The 14,689-nt window shown below is 37.3% G+C and overlaps 1 protein-coding gene across 4 annotated transcripts in view; it reads right to left on the reverse strand.

Moving 5' to 3' along the window:
• SCAI (suppressor of cancer cell invasion) overlaps positions 1-14,689 on the reverse strand; it is a 135,516-nt gene that overhangs the window by 12,887 nt on the left and 107,940 nt on the right. For all 4 annotated transcript variants that reach the window (XM_002916332.4, XM_034664510.1, XM_034664511.1 and 1 more), the window contains 3 exons: positions 7,485-7,557; positions 4,045-4,218; positions 3,759-3,859 (listed from right to left, as the gene is read on the reverse strand). In XM_002916332.4, the coding sequence (XP_002916378.2) occupies positions 3,759-3,859; positions 4,045-4,218; positions 7,485-7,557 (348 nt within the window). The remainder of the gene's footprint in view (positions 1-3,758; positions 3,860-4,044; positions 4,219-7,484; positions 7,558-14,689) is intronic.

Genomic DNA, 14,689 nt, shown 5'->3' on the forward strand with positions numbered 1-14,689 from the left:
AATCTCAACAGATTAGGAACAGAAGGGAGCTCAGTCAACCTGAAACAGGGCATCTATGAAAAACCAACAGTCAACATCTAATTTATGGTAAAAGATTAAATATTTTTCCCTTAAAACCAGTAACAAGCAAGGATATCCATTCTCACTAGTTCTATTCAACATTTTACCAGAAGACCTAACCTTGAAATAAAGTACAAAAGCAAAAACAAAACAAACAAAACCCCACCATAATAAAAGGCATACGTATTGGAAAGGAAGAAGTAAAAACTATTTTTGTTTGAAAATGACATGATAATGTACATACAATATCTTAAGGAATGCATAAAAAAGCTAACAGAACTATTTCAATTTAGCAAGACTACAAGGAAACAAGATTAACTTTAAAAACAGCAGTATTTCTGTGCATTAGCAACAAATAATTGGAAAATGAAATAAAAAATACAATTCTATTTATAATGCATCTCTAAACTTGAAATACTCTGGAATAAATTTATTAAGATACATATAACGCCTATCAGATAAGAATCATAAAACACTGGAGAGAAACTGAAGACCTAAATAAATGGGGAAATATACCATAGTCATTGATTGACTCAATATTATTAAAATATAATTCTCCACAGACTGGTTGCACAGATTAAATGCAATCCCAATCAAAATGTTAAGTTGCTGCTAAATTTCACATAGAAAGTCCCTAGAATAACCCAAACACTTAAATTTTAGGAGGACTCACATTACAGGATTTTAAGACTTACTCTAAAACTAGAATAATCAATAAAAAAACAAAACAAAACAAAACTGGAATAATCAAGGCAGTAGTGTATTGGAGAAAAATGCTATTGGTCAATGGAACAGAATTTAGAGTCTAGAAATATCCCTATACATATATGGTTGACAGATTTTCAAAAACATTACAAAAGCAATTCAATGACAAAAGGATAACCATTTCGAGGACGCTAAAATAATTTCATATCCATATGAAAGAAAAAACCATTGAACCCTTACCTTACACTGTAAACAAAAATAACTCAAAATATATCATAGACCTAAATGTAAAAAAGCTAAAGCTATAAAACTCCTAGAAGAAAACCTGGAAAAAATCTTTGTGACTTTGGAATAGGTGAACATTTCTTGGATAAAACACAAACCACAAAAGAAAAAAAATTGGTTAGTTGAAACTTCAACAAAAATTTAAAAGCCACTGTTAGGAAAAGCCACTGTTCAAGAAAAGAAAAAGGTAAGCCACAGAAGGCAATAAAATATAGCTGAGAAGCACATGAAAAGATGTCTAACATCACATTATTCAGTGAAAAGCAAACTGAAACTACAATGAAGATACCACTATAAATTCACAAAAATGGGGGTGCCTAGTGGCTCCGTCAGTTGGGCATCTGCCTTCTGCTCGGGTCATGATCCTGGGGTCCTGGGATTGAGCCCCATGTTGCGTTGCTTGCTCAGTGGGGAGTCTGGTTCTCCCTCTGCCCCTCCCCCTGCTCATGATTATTCTCTCTCTTAAATAAATAAATGAAATCTTTAAAAAAAATTCACAAAAATGGTTGAAATTTAAAAGACTGACAACCAAATGTTGGCAAGGATATAGAGAAACTTTCGTACACGGTTGCTGGAAACAAAAAGTGGTACAAATATTCTGAGAAAAAGTCTGGCAGTTTCTACTAAAACTGAACATATAGCTACCCTATGACCAAGAAAATTCAAAACATATTGTCTAAGCAGACTTGTACAAGAATGTTCACGGCTGCTTCATTTATAGTAGTCAAAAATTTAAAACTGCCCAGGTGTTCATCGAAAGGAGAAGGCCTAAATAAACTGTGGTATATTCACAGAATGGACTACTACTCAGTAATAAAGAGGAATGAGCTACTTCTGTATGAATCATGGATGAATCTCAGGAACCACATGCTTGGTCAAAGGTTTACACAAAGGAGTACATATTGTGTAATTCAAGTTCGTGAATAGGTGAAACTAAGCTAAAGTGAAAATAATAAAAATAGCATTGCTTCTGGGGTAATGGGTACTGGGTTGACTGGAAAAGGATGTAGAGAGAATTTTCTGGAAAGATGCTATGTTGTGCAACTTGTTTGGTTTGAGTTACACAGGTGTATGTATTTGTCAAAACTCACTTAATGGCACATGTTAGTTCTGTGCACTTCCCTGTATATGAACTTTACATTAAAAAAAAAGAAGTGTGTATATGTGTGTATAGTTATTTATATGTATGATGAAGGGTTGAGGGGTAAAATCTATTGACGTCCACCATTTATTTCAAAACACATCACCAAATGAGATAAATAGATGAATGGAAAGAGGAATGGATAAATGGACAAATATACCAAAGCAAATATATCAAAACGTTAGCTACAGAACCTAGCTAATGTACATATGGATATTCACTGTACAATTCTTTCATATTTAAAATTACCATAATAAAATGGAAAAAATCATCATATTTTTAAACTAAAAGTTGCAAGAGACTTAAAAATGTTTAGGCATGGGGTGCCTGGGTGGCTCAGTTGGTTAAGCATCCAACTCTTGGTTTCGGCTCAGGTCATGATCTCAGGGTTGTGAGACTGTGCCCTGCGTCAGGCTCAATGTTCAGTGCAGAGTCTGCTGGAGATTCTCTCTCCTTCCGTTTCCCTCTGCTCCTCCCTCCCCCCACTCACGCTCTCTCTCAAATAAAGAAATGAAATCTTTAAAAAATGTTCAGGCATACTTGAGAAAGAACCAAATGTTACTTATAGAAATGAAAAATATAATGGCCAAAATTTTTAAAACCTCAATAAACAGTGTTGTATAGTTATATGAATTCATAGAAAAAAAACAAATCACTTAAGAGCAAAATGGACAAAAGATTTGAACACACTCTTCACAAAGAGGAACACAGAATAAGACATGAAAAATTGCTCAACCTACAAGCAATCTCAGAAATAAAAATTAAACCCACAATGAACTACTATTTTATACCCATTAGATTCACATGATATAAAGTAAGACTGCAACAAGTATTGGTGAGAATTAGAGCAAGAGTAACTCTTACACACTGCTAGTGAGTGTAAATTGATACAACCACTCTGTAAAACATTTGGCATTACCTAGTAAAGTTGAAGCTGCTTTATAATCTGACCTCACATTCCACTACAGAACATCTTATACATGTGTACCAAGTAACTTATAGAAGATTTCACAGTGGCATTGTTTGTAATAATAAAAAAATGGAAACAACCTAAATGTCCATTATCAGTAAAATGGACAAGAAATTTTTGATATAGAGTCAAACAGTGGAATCCTATAGCACAGTGAAAACAAACGGATGAAAGCTACAGTTGTCACCAACTTGGCTGAATCTCAGGAATATAATAGTAGGTGAAAAAAAGCAGGCTGTAGAAGAATACATACAAATATGGATCCATCAACATGTTGTGCAGAATATAAATACATGTGGCAAAACTATAAAGAAAAACGAATGATAATTATAAAAGTCAGGATTTTAATTTCATTTGAGAGAGAGAGGATTTGGGAGGGGCCAAAAAGGTAATGAAAATATTCTACTTCTTAAACTGGGTGGGGAGTATTCAGATGTGCCTTATATGGGTCATCTTTATATGCTGCATAATAATTTGTAAATATTATTTTGGAGCTATTCAAATTTTATTTAATATAGTATACTCAATAAAATATAATACATGATTCCTAAATACCTAAAATAGTCAAATTGATCTTTAATAATATTCTTTGCCTACCCGAAAAATCTTGTGCATCCTCATGGTGGCTGAACAAAAGATAAATCTTGTGAGAAGCAAGCGAAGAAACTCATCCCCAAAAAACTGGAGAAATGCTTGATCTGCAAAGAGGAGAAAGATGACAGTAAAAAGATGCTTAAAAGAAAAACTCATTTCAAAGGGGAAGAAAGTTCAGGAAAACCTTCTCACTTTCCTGCCTTCAACAAATACCTTTAAAAATTCAAAGAATTTCAACCATATAAAACCATTATAGTACGTTAAGTGTGCAGTTAGAGTAGTAGGGTACCTATTGAACGTGAATGGGTCAGTAGCTGGGCAATATCGCGGTTGATTTTTCGAAGATATTCTTGACACTTTTCCCATAGGCCTCTGCGCATGCTTGACAATCCAGAGACAAATAGGAAGGCCATTAGAGGATTGTTCAAAAAGAGAGTGAAGAGGCTACCTCGTTGAGATTGATCTGTAATAACAAACATGTTAAATATATATAGACAACAGTTTTGCAAAAGATAAGAGATGCATTTGAGGAATATTTTAATATAATGATAATATACAAAATTAAAGTTGTATCATTAAATCATAATTCAATAAAGTAGATTCTGCACGCAACTATAGAAACATCCCAGGTACACTGCTTTCTGCTGAACAAACTTAAGACAAGGCTAGTAAAATTAAGAGAAATGGAAAAGGGACATATTCCTTTGTCTTTTTCACTCCAACTGACAAATTTTATCCAAATATGGCAAGTACACGGGTGGTTCATGATAGAATTCTCTGATGAGTACTCGAATTGGCAAACTTTTTCATTCCCTTTTGTTAGTCCCTCTTTCTCTGCCTATTCCTTAAATACCAGTATTTTCTTTGACACCACACATTGCTGATCTCACCTACTCCCATAATTTCAGTTATCATTTATATGCCTACTGATTCCCAGTTCTCTTTTCTGCAGCCTAGATAGAGCTCATTAGGTCTAGAACTGCACTGTCCTACTGTAGCTACAGGACACTTAGAATATGACTGATCCAAAGTGAGGTGCACTGTGAAATGTAAAATATATGTAGGACTTCAAAGCCTCACTACAAAAAGAGACATTAACGTTAATTTCACCTGTTAAACTTTTCTTAATATGGCTACTAGAAAATTTAAAATTACGTGTGACTTACATTACCTTTCTATTGGACAGAGTTGCTCTAGACTACAATATTCAACCTAAGTTTCAAAGGTAACCTTACACCTGACATGTCAGAAATTGAAAGCAAAATTTTCCCCCTTTTGTTCTCTACAAATCTGCTTCTTATCCAGTACTATCATTTCTACCAGCATCTCAGCCAGAAACCTGGAGGTTCACCCCTGCCTCCTTCCTCTCCCTTATTCCCTCATATCCAATCCATCACCAAATCCTCTTGGCTCTCTGGGCTTAGTATCTTTTGAAGCCACCACCATCTCCCTATTTCCATCAGTGCTCCTCTCCAATGCATTCTCCACAAGATTAATGAATGCTTTTCCATGCTACTCTTCTGTTCACAATCTTTTGATGGCACCCCACTGTCCTCCATTTAAATCTCTTCACAAATCCTAAAAGGTTTTTCATGATTCAGTCACACAATCCCACACCCTATCCTTCCACTAGCAGGAAGTACTTTAATTTCTCTAAATGTGCCATAAACTGGGGCACCTGGTTGGCTCAGTGGGTAAAGCACATGACTCTTGATCTTGGGGTTGTGAGTTCGAGCCCCTCGTTGAGTGTAAAGATTACATAAAAATAAAATCTTTAAAAAAATGTTCTATAAACTCTCTCATCACAGAGCTCTTATGTCTGGGCTCACATGCTATTCTGCTAGAATACTCCTATTAACCATGTCTCAGCTCCATATAATTCTATATAACCTTTAACTCCACTTTGACATTTTTTTATCCATTTTCTTCACCTGCAAGTGCTGTTTAGGAGTTCCTCTTATGTGTTCCATGTGCTTCCTCCTATGAAACACTAATAGCACCTACAAGAAATGCCTCTTAGGTTGTCTGTATCTTTGGCTAGACATGTGGCTCTGTGAGGAACATACTGTGTTTGTCTGGTCAGACTGTTATCTCCAGTGCCCAACACAGTACTTGATAAATAAATGCTGAATAAATGTTTGTTGTATGATGATGTAACTCATGGTTCAAGGGAGAACTGGAGACTTTAGATACCAGAGGTGCAGGAACCTAATTAGACATCCCAAATACTTAAGTATCTGCTAGCTTTGTGCCCAGATCGGCCATATTTAAGGGACTAGAGGTCTAAGCTTTCTAGCACAAAGATATGACACTGGACTAAAAAATGTTAAGGATGTATACTACAGCTAAGCGTGATAATAAGCATTAATAATAATGACCATTAAAAAATGACAGCACATATTGAATACTTACTATATACCCAGAATTATTTAACGAGGAGGTACTACTATTATCTCCATTTGATAGGAAAGAAACTGAGGCACAGAATGGCTATGTAACTTCCCAAGGGCACATAGCTAGTCAGTGGTAGTCGAAATTCAAATTCAATCAGCTTGCCTCCACAGTCTCTGTTTTTAACCTCTATGCAATAAAGCCTTTCGGAACAAATAATCTTGGTATTAACCGATTAGAGCTTCATCTTGATAGGACAAATTGACAGCAGAAAGCACTCTTAAGTAATTGGAAGGGGTTACATTTCTCTAGAAATGACAGGAAACAGGTTAACAAGGTCCTCAAAGCAGGAGAATTTTACCGTTGTTTGAAGGTAAGTTCTATCCCTTAGTAATTTGACTTTTGGATACCGGAACTTAATATTTCTACATGTTTTTCCCTGTTAAATAGCAAAACTTACCTTAAAACAACGGTGAAAAGTCTCCAGCTTCTCTCAGGCTTTCAAATGCTGACCATCACTTCCTGTGTCAAACTATGTCAGCAGACAGGACTTCAGGCTGGGAAGTAGCAGTAAAATGCCATCTCCCACAGAGAGACATCAGCACTATTCACAGTCAGGGAGATAGTGAAACAGTGACAAGTACTGCTAAAACAGGGTTAAGGTTTGTTTAGTTTTTACCTAGCTTAATGACTGGGAGCAAGAATTAGATTTTACATGTTGCTTATCAAGGACAAATTATTAAAGACATAGTCTTTCATTTCTCAGCCATCTGAGAACCAGCCATAACACGGACACACCGTCTCCCTCCTAGCACACTGAAAAGAGGTTCTTTTATTTAAAAAATACAACAAGGTAAAAATATGAATAAAAGAAACCCTTTAAGTTGTGCCAGTAAGGTTATCCTAACTCTTAGGCACAGGCTGAGAAGTTTTCTAGGCCAGAAATCGTATGGTCTTAAAAGATGCCTAAAATATGTAGCTAGATACACAGGAAATCATGCTGTGTGAAGGACGACACGCACACCAAAACCAAACAATAAAACACCTGCAAAACAAATTTTAAAATTCACAAATCATGAATTCCTCAACAGTAAGGGACCAAAAATACCTTTTTCTCAGGGACAACATTATCATTTCTTTTAAAATTATCTTAAGACCTAATGGTAGCACATTAAAGAACTCTAGTTGTTGGTAAGACTTTTGGATTGACACCTGCCACGTTAAACACTATAAATCCACACATGATCATTATAGGTGGGGAGACAAAGATCAGTATTATTCAAAATGCAGACAGTGTTTATTTGCAACCTCTGGATATAGCAGGTAATGACAACATACCTTGTAAAGCTTTTGGATATGCTGTAGGAGAAAGCAAGCAGACTAGTGGCTGTCCAAATAGGTTTGTGAAATTCTGTAACATATAAGAATTTAAAACTTTCATTAAAAATTTGACCAAAGATAGTTACTCGGTAATTTTCCAAAGCACATCATTAGTGTAGATAGGGCCCTTTTACTCATAAGCAGATGCAGAAATATCAGTAACAGCTGATCAGACTGCCATCCATGTATAACTACCACGCATAATAGGCTTTCTTAAAATAGTGAAGTTTACAAAAAGTAAACTATTGATTTTTAAAATAAAGGCATATACATAGTTGTAGTATTACAGGGAGAGGTCATCTGGCTGTCAGCCAAGAGGCCACCCCGATGGGTAATATACACCAATATTTACAAGGGTGGGTTTTCCAAGCTCTAGAATCTGGCTCTTAGCCTCAGAGGCTCTAAAACCTGACTTACTGGGGAGTAATCAGAGAAGCCGGCAACCATTTCTCATTGTGAATCAAATTAACTGCTCACACAGAATGATGTATAATACCAGAATATCAATATGTTAATTTACAGTGAGAATTAAAGCTGACACTCAAACACAACACTCTTTGCTTGATTAAGGATATCCTTTCTCTAAAGAACGGAAAGACACAGTACGTTCTTAGAGAGAAACCCATTCTAAAGACATCATTATACTAATTTATTGAAATTTGAACAAACCTCAATAAAAATGGCCACAGATATTTTTTTCCTGAAACTGAAAAAAATAATTATAATATGGAAAAAGTAGATTAACCAGGAAAACTCTGAAAAAGAAGAACAAAGAGAGGGAACTAGATTCATGAGATACTGAAACATACTTTAAAGCCTCAGTAACTAAAAATAATGTGGCACTGGCATAAGAGTAGGCAGAAGACCAATGGAAGAGAACAAAGAATCCAAAATTAGACCCCAAACAGATAGGACTTGAGTATATATAATAAAGATGATAGTTCAAATTAGGAAGTAGGAAAATTTGGAGTGCCTGGCTGGCTTAGTTGGAAAAGCATGCAACACTTGATCTCAGGGTCGTGAGTTTGAGTCACGCACGGGGTGTAGGGATTACTTAAATTAAATGAATAAAATAAAAAAATTTTTTTAAAGATTTTATTTATTTATTTGACAGAGAGAGAGAGACAGCCAGTGAGAGAAGGAACACAAGCAGGGGGAGTGGGAGAGGAAGAAGCAGGCTCCCAGAGGAGGAGCCTGACATGGGGCTCGATCCCAGAACTCCAGGATCACGCCCTGAGCCGAAGGCAGACGCTTAACGACTGCGCCACCCAGGCGCCCCTAAAATAAAATTTTTAAGAAAGTAGGAAAATTTGGTGGCTAGATGACTATCCAGTAGGAAAAAACTGGATACCTATTTAGGAAGAAAAAGCTGACTCCATACTTCATACCACATACTTGGATAATTCCAAACATACAGAGATTTAAATGTAAAAAAAAATTAAGCAATAAAACTGCTGAAAGAAAATATAAGAAAATAAGGGTTATTTTTTTTTATAACCTACAAGATTTTCCTAACTATTATGATTAAGATCAATAAACCCCAGGGTGCCTGGCTGGCTCAGTTGGAAGAGCAAGCAAGACTTGATCTTGGGGTCATAAATTAAAGCCCAATGTTGGGTACAGAGATTACAAAAAATAAACTTAAGAAAAGATTAATAAACCCAGTTACAAAATCAAAGGCTTGTGCATAGTAAAATACAGCATAAATTAAATCAAAAGCAAAATGATAAACTGGGAAAAATACTTGCAATGCACATTACAAAGATTAATCTCCTTAATATAGAAAGAGCTTCTCCAAATCCATAAGAAAAAGAGCACTGATACAACAGAAAAATGAGTGGAAGATAACAGGAAATTCACAGAAAAGGGAATGTAACTGTAAAGATGCTCAACCTCACTGATAATAAGAGAATAAAATCAAAGCTATGCTACAGTATCATTTTTAACCTATCAGTGTAGCAAAATTTCCAAAAGTTGAAAATATACACTACTGGCAAGAATGTAGGGAAATACTCATATGTAGATGATAGGAGTATAAATTGGAACAAATTCTTTAGAAGACAATTTGGCAATATCCATATTCCGTTTACACAGGAATTCTACAACTAAAAATTTATACTACCAATATATCCTCAAGCCTGTGAACAACATTAAGCCCTAAGTTACTCCTTGCAGCACTGGTAGTAATAGTAAAGACTAGAAACAACCAAACGACCAGCAACAAGGGATTGGTAAAATGGTAAAATAAATTCTGGCACAACCATACAGTGGGATACTATGCAGTTATTTAAAAGAAAAAAAAAGAACAAAGAAGTTCTTTAAGAATGGATATGGAAAGAGCTCTCGGTTTGTTTGTTTTTTTTTGAGAGAGAGAGAGAGTGGGGTGGCCAGGAGTGGGGGCACAGAGGGGAAAGGGAAAGGGAGAGAATCTTAAGCAGGCTCCACTCCCAGCATGGAGCCTGATGCAGGACGTGATCTCATGACCCTAAGATCATGACCTGAGGCAAAATCAAGAGTTGGATGCTTAACTGACCGAGCCACTCGGCACCACTGCAACATTTCTCATTAAGTGAAAGCAAAGTAAGCTATAGAACAGTCGTATATAGCATGTTATTGCCATTTATATAGCTAAGAAGACAAAGACTATGTATTTATTTTGGCTTATATATACGTTAAAAAAATTCTAGAAGGATAAGCAAGAAACAGACAACAGTGATTATCCATAGAGAGAGAGTGAGTAACTGAGTGGATTGAGACTGGGAGATATAAAGAGATATCATAATAAGCCTTTTTGAAGTTTTTGATTTTGTGACTTTGTGAATATAATATCAATATAAAAAATTAAACAAGTAAAGTAAATTAGTAATTTCTTGCAATCAAAACAAAGGGAGTAAGTTGAATGATATTAAGGATCATTCTTCAGATAAGGCAGCTTGCGCCATTTATCTACGCTGCAGAGATGGCCTCCTGGATCTTTGGCCATGATGATATTGTTCTTGGATAGCGTGAAAATGCAGATGGCTAACGTTTACATCCCAAGGTCTCTTTTTTCTTTGCTTCCCTTGTTGACCAACCTTTCTCTTCTTTTTTTTTCAATACTGTGTAGACAGAGTTGCCTAACAAGCCTGACTGCAGTCTTTTGAAAGTCCTTCTTACAAGGTTGGCTGTAGGCTGACTTCTGGGGACTCCAATTTGGGGAGGGTTTCCACCATCAGCAGAACCGGTGAGAGCAGCTCACTTTACCTGGACCATGCTAAGCACCTGATTTTCTTCTGGGAGAATGGCATGTGAGTATGTGCCAGGCAGAGGGTGCCTACATGATGCTTCCCCAATGAAAACTCTGGGCACCGAGTCCCTAGTGAGCCTCGCTGGTCGACAGTTCACCCATGTCGTCTCACTTGCTGCCAGAAGAAGTGAGTGCATCCTGTGTGACTTCACTGGTAGAGGCCTCTTGGAAGTTTGTGCCTGCTCTTCTCTGGACTTGATCGCATGTGCCTTTTCCCTTTGAGATTTTGCTCTGTATCCTTTTACTGCGATAAATCTTAGTAGTGAGTGTGATTATATGTGAGAATCATCAGTCCTCGTGAATCGCTGACCTTGGGGACCTCTGATTTCCTCCTACCAGATTATGTTTAAATATTAGTCTTGGGAAACAGTTTCTTTAAGGATACCTTGCATGTCTCTGTTCCAACACATTTGGTAATTAATTTTATAGTTTGATTCCTATAGGATTATCTTATTTTCTTTATTTTCAAGTTTTGGGGAATGTCTCATAATTGCCCCCATATATGGATTATATGATTTAATGTTATTACGTTTAAGAAGAATTTTGGCTAATGTATGTAAATGGAATATATACTGAAGAAAATTTTTTTTTAAGATTTTATTTATTTAAGAGAGAGAGAGAGAGCATGTGTATGATGGGCAGAGGGGCAAAAGGAGAGGGAAAGAGAGAATACTCAAGCAGACTCCTGAGTGTGGAGCCTGACACAGGGCTCAATTCCGGGACCTGAGATCATGACCTGAGCTGAAACCAAGAGTTGGCCGCTTAACCGACTGAGCCATCCAGGTGCCCCAATACACTGAAGAAATCTTAACTTGCTATAGCTCATATAAACACTGCTATTCATTTTTATATATTCATCCCATATCTAACTACTTTGCTGAACTTGTATCCATATTAAGTTTTTCTGCGATTCATTAGGATTTTCTAAATATAAAATTATATCATCTATAATTAAGAATTTCTATTTCTTTCTTTTCAATATTTTTTGTTATTTTTTTAAGATCTTCTTTATTTAGGGCGCCTGGGTGGCTCAGTCGTTAAGCGTCTGCCTTCAGCTCAGGTCATGATCCCAGCATTCTGGGATCGAGCCCCTCATCGGGCTCCTTGCTTAGCAGGAAGCCTGCTTCTCCCTCTCCCACTCCCCCTACTTGCGTTCCCTCTCTTGCTGCCTCTCTCTCTGTCAAATAAATAAATAAAATCTTAAAAAAAAAAAAGATCTTGTTTATTTATTTGACAGAGGGAGAGCCCAAGCAGGGGGAGCGGCAGGCAGAGGGAGAGAAAGAAGCAGTCTCCCTGCTGAGCAGAGAGCCCAAAAGAGAACCCAATGCAGGGCTCGATCCCAGGACCCTGGGACCATGATCTGAGCTGAAGACAGATGTTTAAGGGATGAGCCACCCAGGCGCCCCTTCATATTTTCTAGAAGATTTTATTTATTTATTTGACAGAAAGGGAGAGAGCACAAGCGCTGGGAGCAGCAGGCAGAAGGAGAAGCAGGCTCCCCACTGAGCAAGGAGCCCAACGCCTGACTTGATACCACGACCATGGGATCATGACCTGAGCCAAAGGCAGATGCTTAACCCACTGAAACACCCAAGCGCTTTCAGTATTTACACCTTTCTTTTCAGTATTTCTTTTCAGTATTTACACCTTTTTCTAGTCTGGACAACCTTTCTTTCTTTCTTTTCAGTATTTACACCTTTTACTAGTCTGGACAACCTTTTTCATTGTTTTATTTTGGGAATTAAACAATTCTGGTCAGGACTAAAATAAGATCAATCACAAGGATGAAAGCAGGCACTCTCTTTTTCTTGCTTATTTTAACTAAGGATACTTTTTTTTAAAAAAGATTTTATTTATTTATTTGACAGAGATAAACAGCCAGCGAGAGAGGGAACACAAGCAGGGGGAGTGGGAGAGGAAGAAGCAGGCTCATAGCGGAGGAGCCTGATGTGGGGCTCAATCCCATAACGCTGGGATCACGCCCTGAGCCGAGGGCAGACGCTTAACCGCTGTGCCACCCAGGCGCCCCAACTAAGAATACTTTTAATGTTTCTCACTCGAAGTCCAAAACTGGCTACTTAATATAGCAGCTTTTCATCATAAGCTGAGTTTTGTTTTGCTTTGTTTTGTTTTTTTACTAAGAATGGGTACTGGGGGGACAGCTGGGTGGTGCAGTCGGTTAAGGGTCCAACGCTTTGGTGCAGGTTGCGATCTCAGGGTCATAGGAGTGAACCCCGAGTGGGGCTCTGTGCTCAGCATGGAGTCTGCTTGGGTTTCTCTCTTCCTCTCCATCTACCCCTCCTCCCCACCACACTCTCTATAAAATAAATATATAAATCTTAAAAAAAAAATGTGTACTCAGGGCGCCTGGGTGGCTTAGTTGGTTAAGCGTCCAACTCTTGATTTTGGCTCAGGTCATGATCTCAGGATCCTGGGATTGAGCCCTGAGTAGGGCTCCCCACCCAGCAGGGAGTGCATCTGAGGATTCTCTCCCTAAGCCCCTCCCCCTACTCGCTCACTCTCTCTAAAATAAATGAATAAATCTCAAAAAAAAAAAAAAAGAATGGATACTAAATTTATTTACAAAATAAATTATCATTTTAAAAGAATGGGTACAAAATGTCTCCTGAGGTAAGCATGTGATTTTTCTTATTTATTCTATTGGCATAGTATACAATATTGATTGATTTTCACAAAATTCATGAAAAATTCAGATAAACTCTTGTTAGATTATTCTATTAAGCTATTTACTAGTCTATTTACTAGTATTTTATTTTTTTCTAATGTATAATGATAAACTAATCTGGGATAGGGTCTTCTTTTGTGTGTGTTGTGTCTTGAAATAGTCATTATCATAATAACTTCTATCATTTACTAAGTGCTAATACTACTTTTCAGGGATTATCCTAGGCTTCATAGATCATAACTTGTAATCTTAACAATACTGTAAGATCAGTATTGCCAACCTATTTTACAAAGAAAGAAAAAGACCACGCACAGAAAAGACAAAGGACATGCTCAAGGTCATACAAGTGCCTTGTGACCTAATTGCTATTGAATGTATAGTTCTGACCTTCATTGCTCTGGAACTGTATATTTGATTCTAAAAGTTTAAAAGTATTTACTGGTGAACTCCAAAGGGCTAGCCTTTCTTGTGGGGGGAAAAAAGAGATAACTTTGATCATTTCCCTCTTTTTCATACCCTGAATGGGTTTTTCTGATTTCCTTCTTAGAGCGATTAGATTTTGTTCTCCCAGAAAATTGTCTATTGAATGGATCCTTTAAAACATCTTTACAACTTTAAAACAGTACATAGTATCCTTTTTAAAGATCTCTTTCTTCAACAAATACTCCTTGAACCTACTGACTAGACACTGTTCTAGGTGGTAGGAATACAGCAGTAAACAAAACAGATTAAAAAAAACGCCCTGTCTTCCTGGAGCTGGCATTTAGATAGGGTGGAGGTGGCAGGTAGAGACCCACACTAAACAGAGCAGTTACGTAATACAGAAGGTGGCGAGTGCTACGTGTGGAAAAAGACAGCACTGAGTACGGTTAGCAGCGCAGACTTTATAGTCGGACTGTTTAAATCCCAACTAAGCCACCTACTAGTTGTATGTGTGACCTCGGGGAAATTACTTAACCTTTCCATGCTTTGATTTTCTTTTCTTTTCTTTTTTTAAGATTTTTAACTTACTTGAGAGAGAGCAGAGCGAGTGAGAGAAAACACAAGGCAGGGGGAGGGGCAGAGGGCAGAGAGAGAGAGAGAGAAGTAGGCTCCCCGTCGAGCAGGGAGCCCAATGCGGGGCTCAATCCCAGGACCCTGGGATCATGACCTGAGCCAAAGGCAGATGCTTAACTGACTGAGCCACCCAGT

This window comes from Ailuropoda melanoleuca, chromosome 7 (genome assembly GCF_002007445.2).
Source record: "Ailuropoda melanoleuca isolate Jingjing chromosome 7, ASM200744v2, whole genome shotgun sequence".
In the NCBI taxonomy this organism is placed as follows: Eukaryota; Metazoa; Chordata; class Mammalia; order Carnivora; family Ursidae; genus Ailuropoda; species Ailuropoda melanoleuca.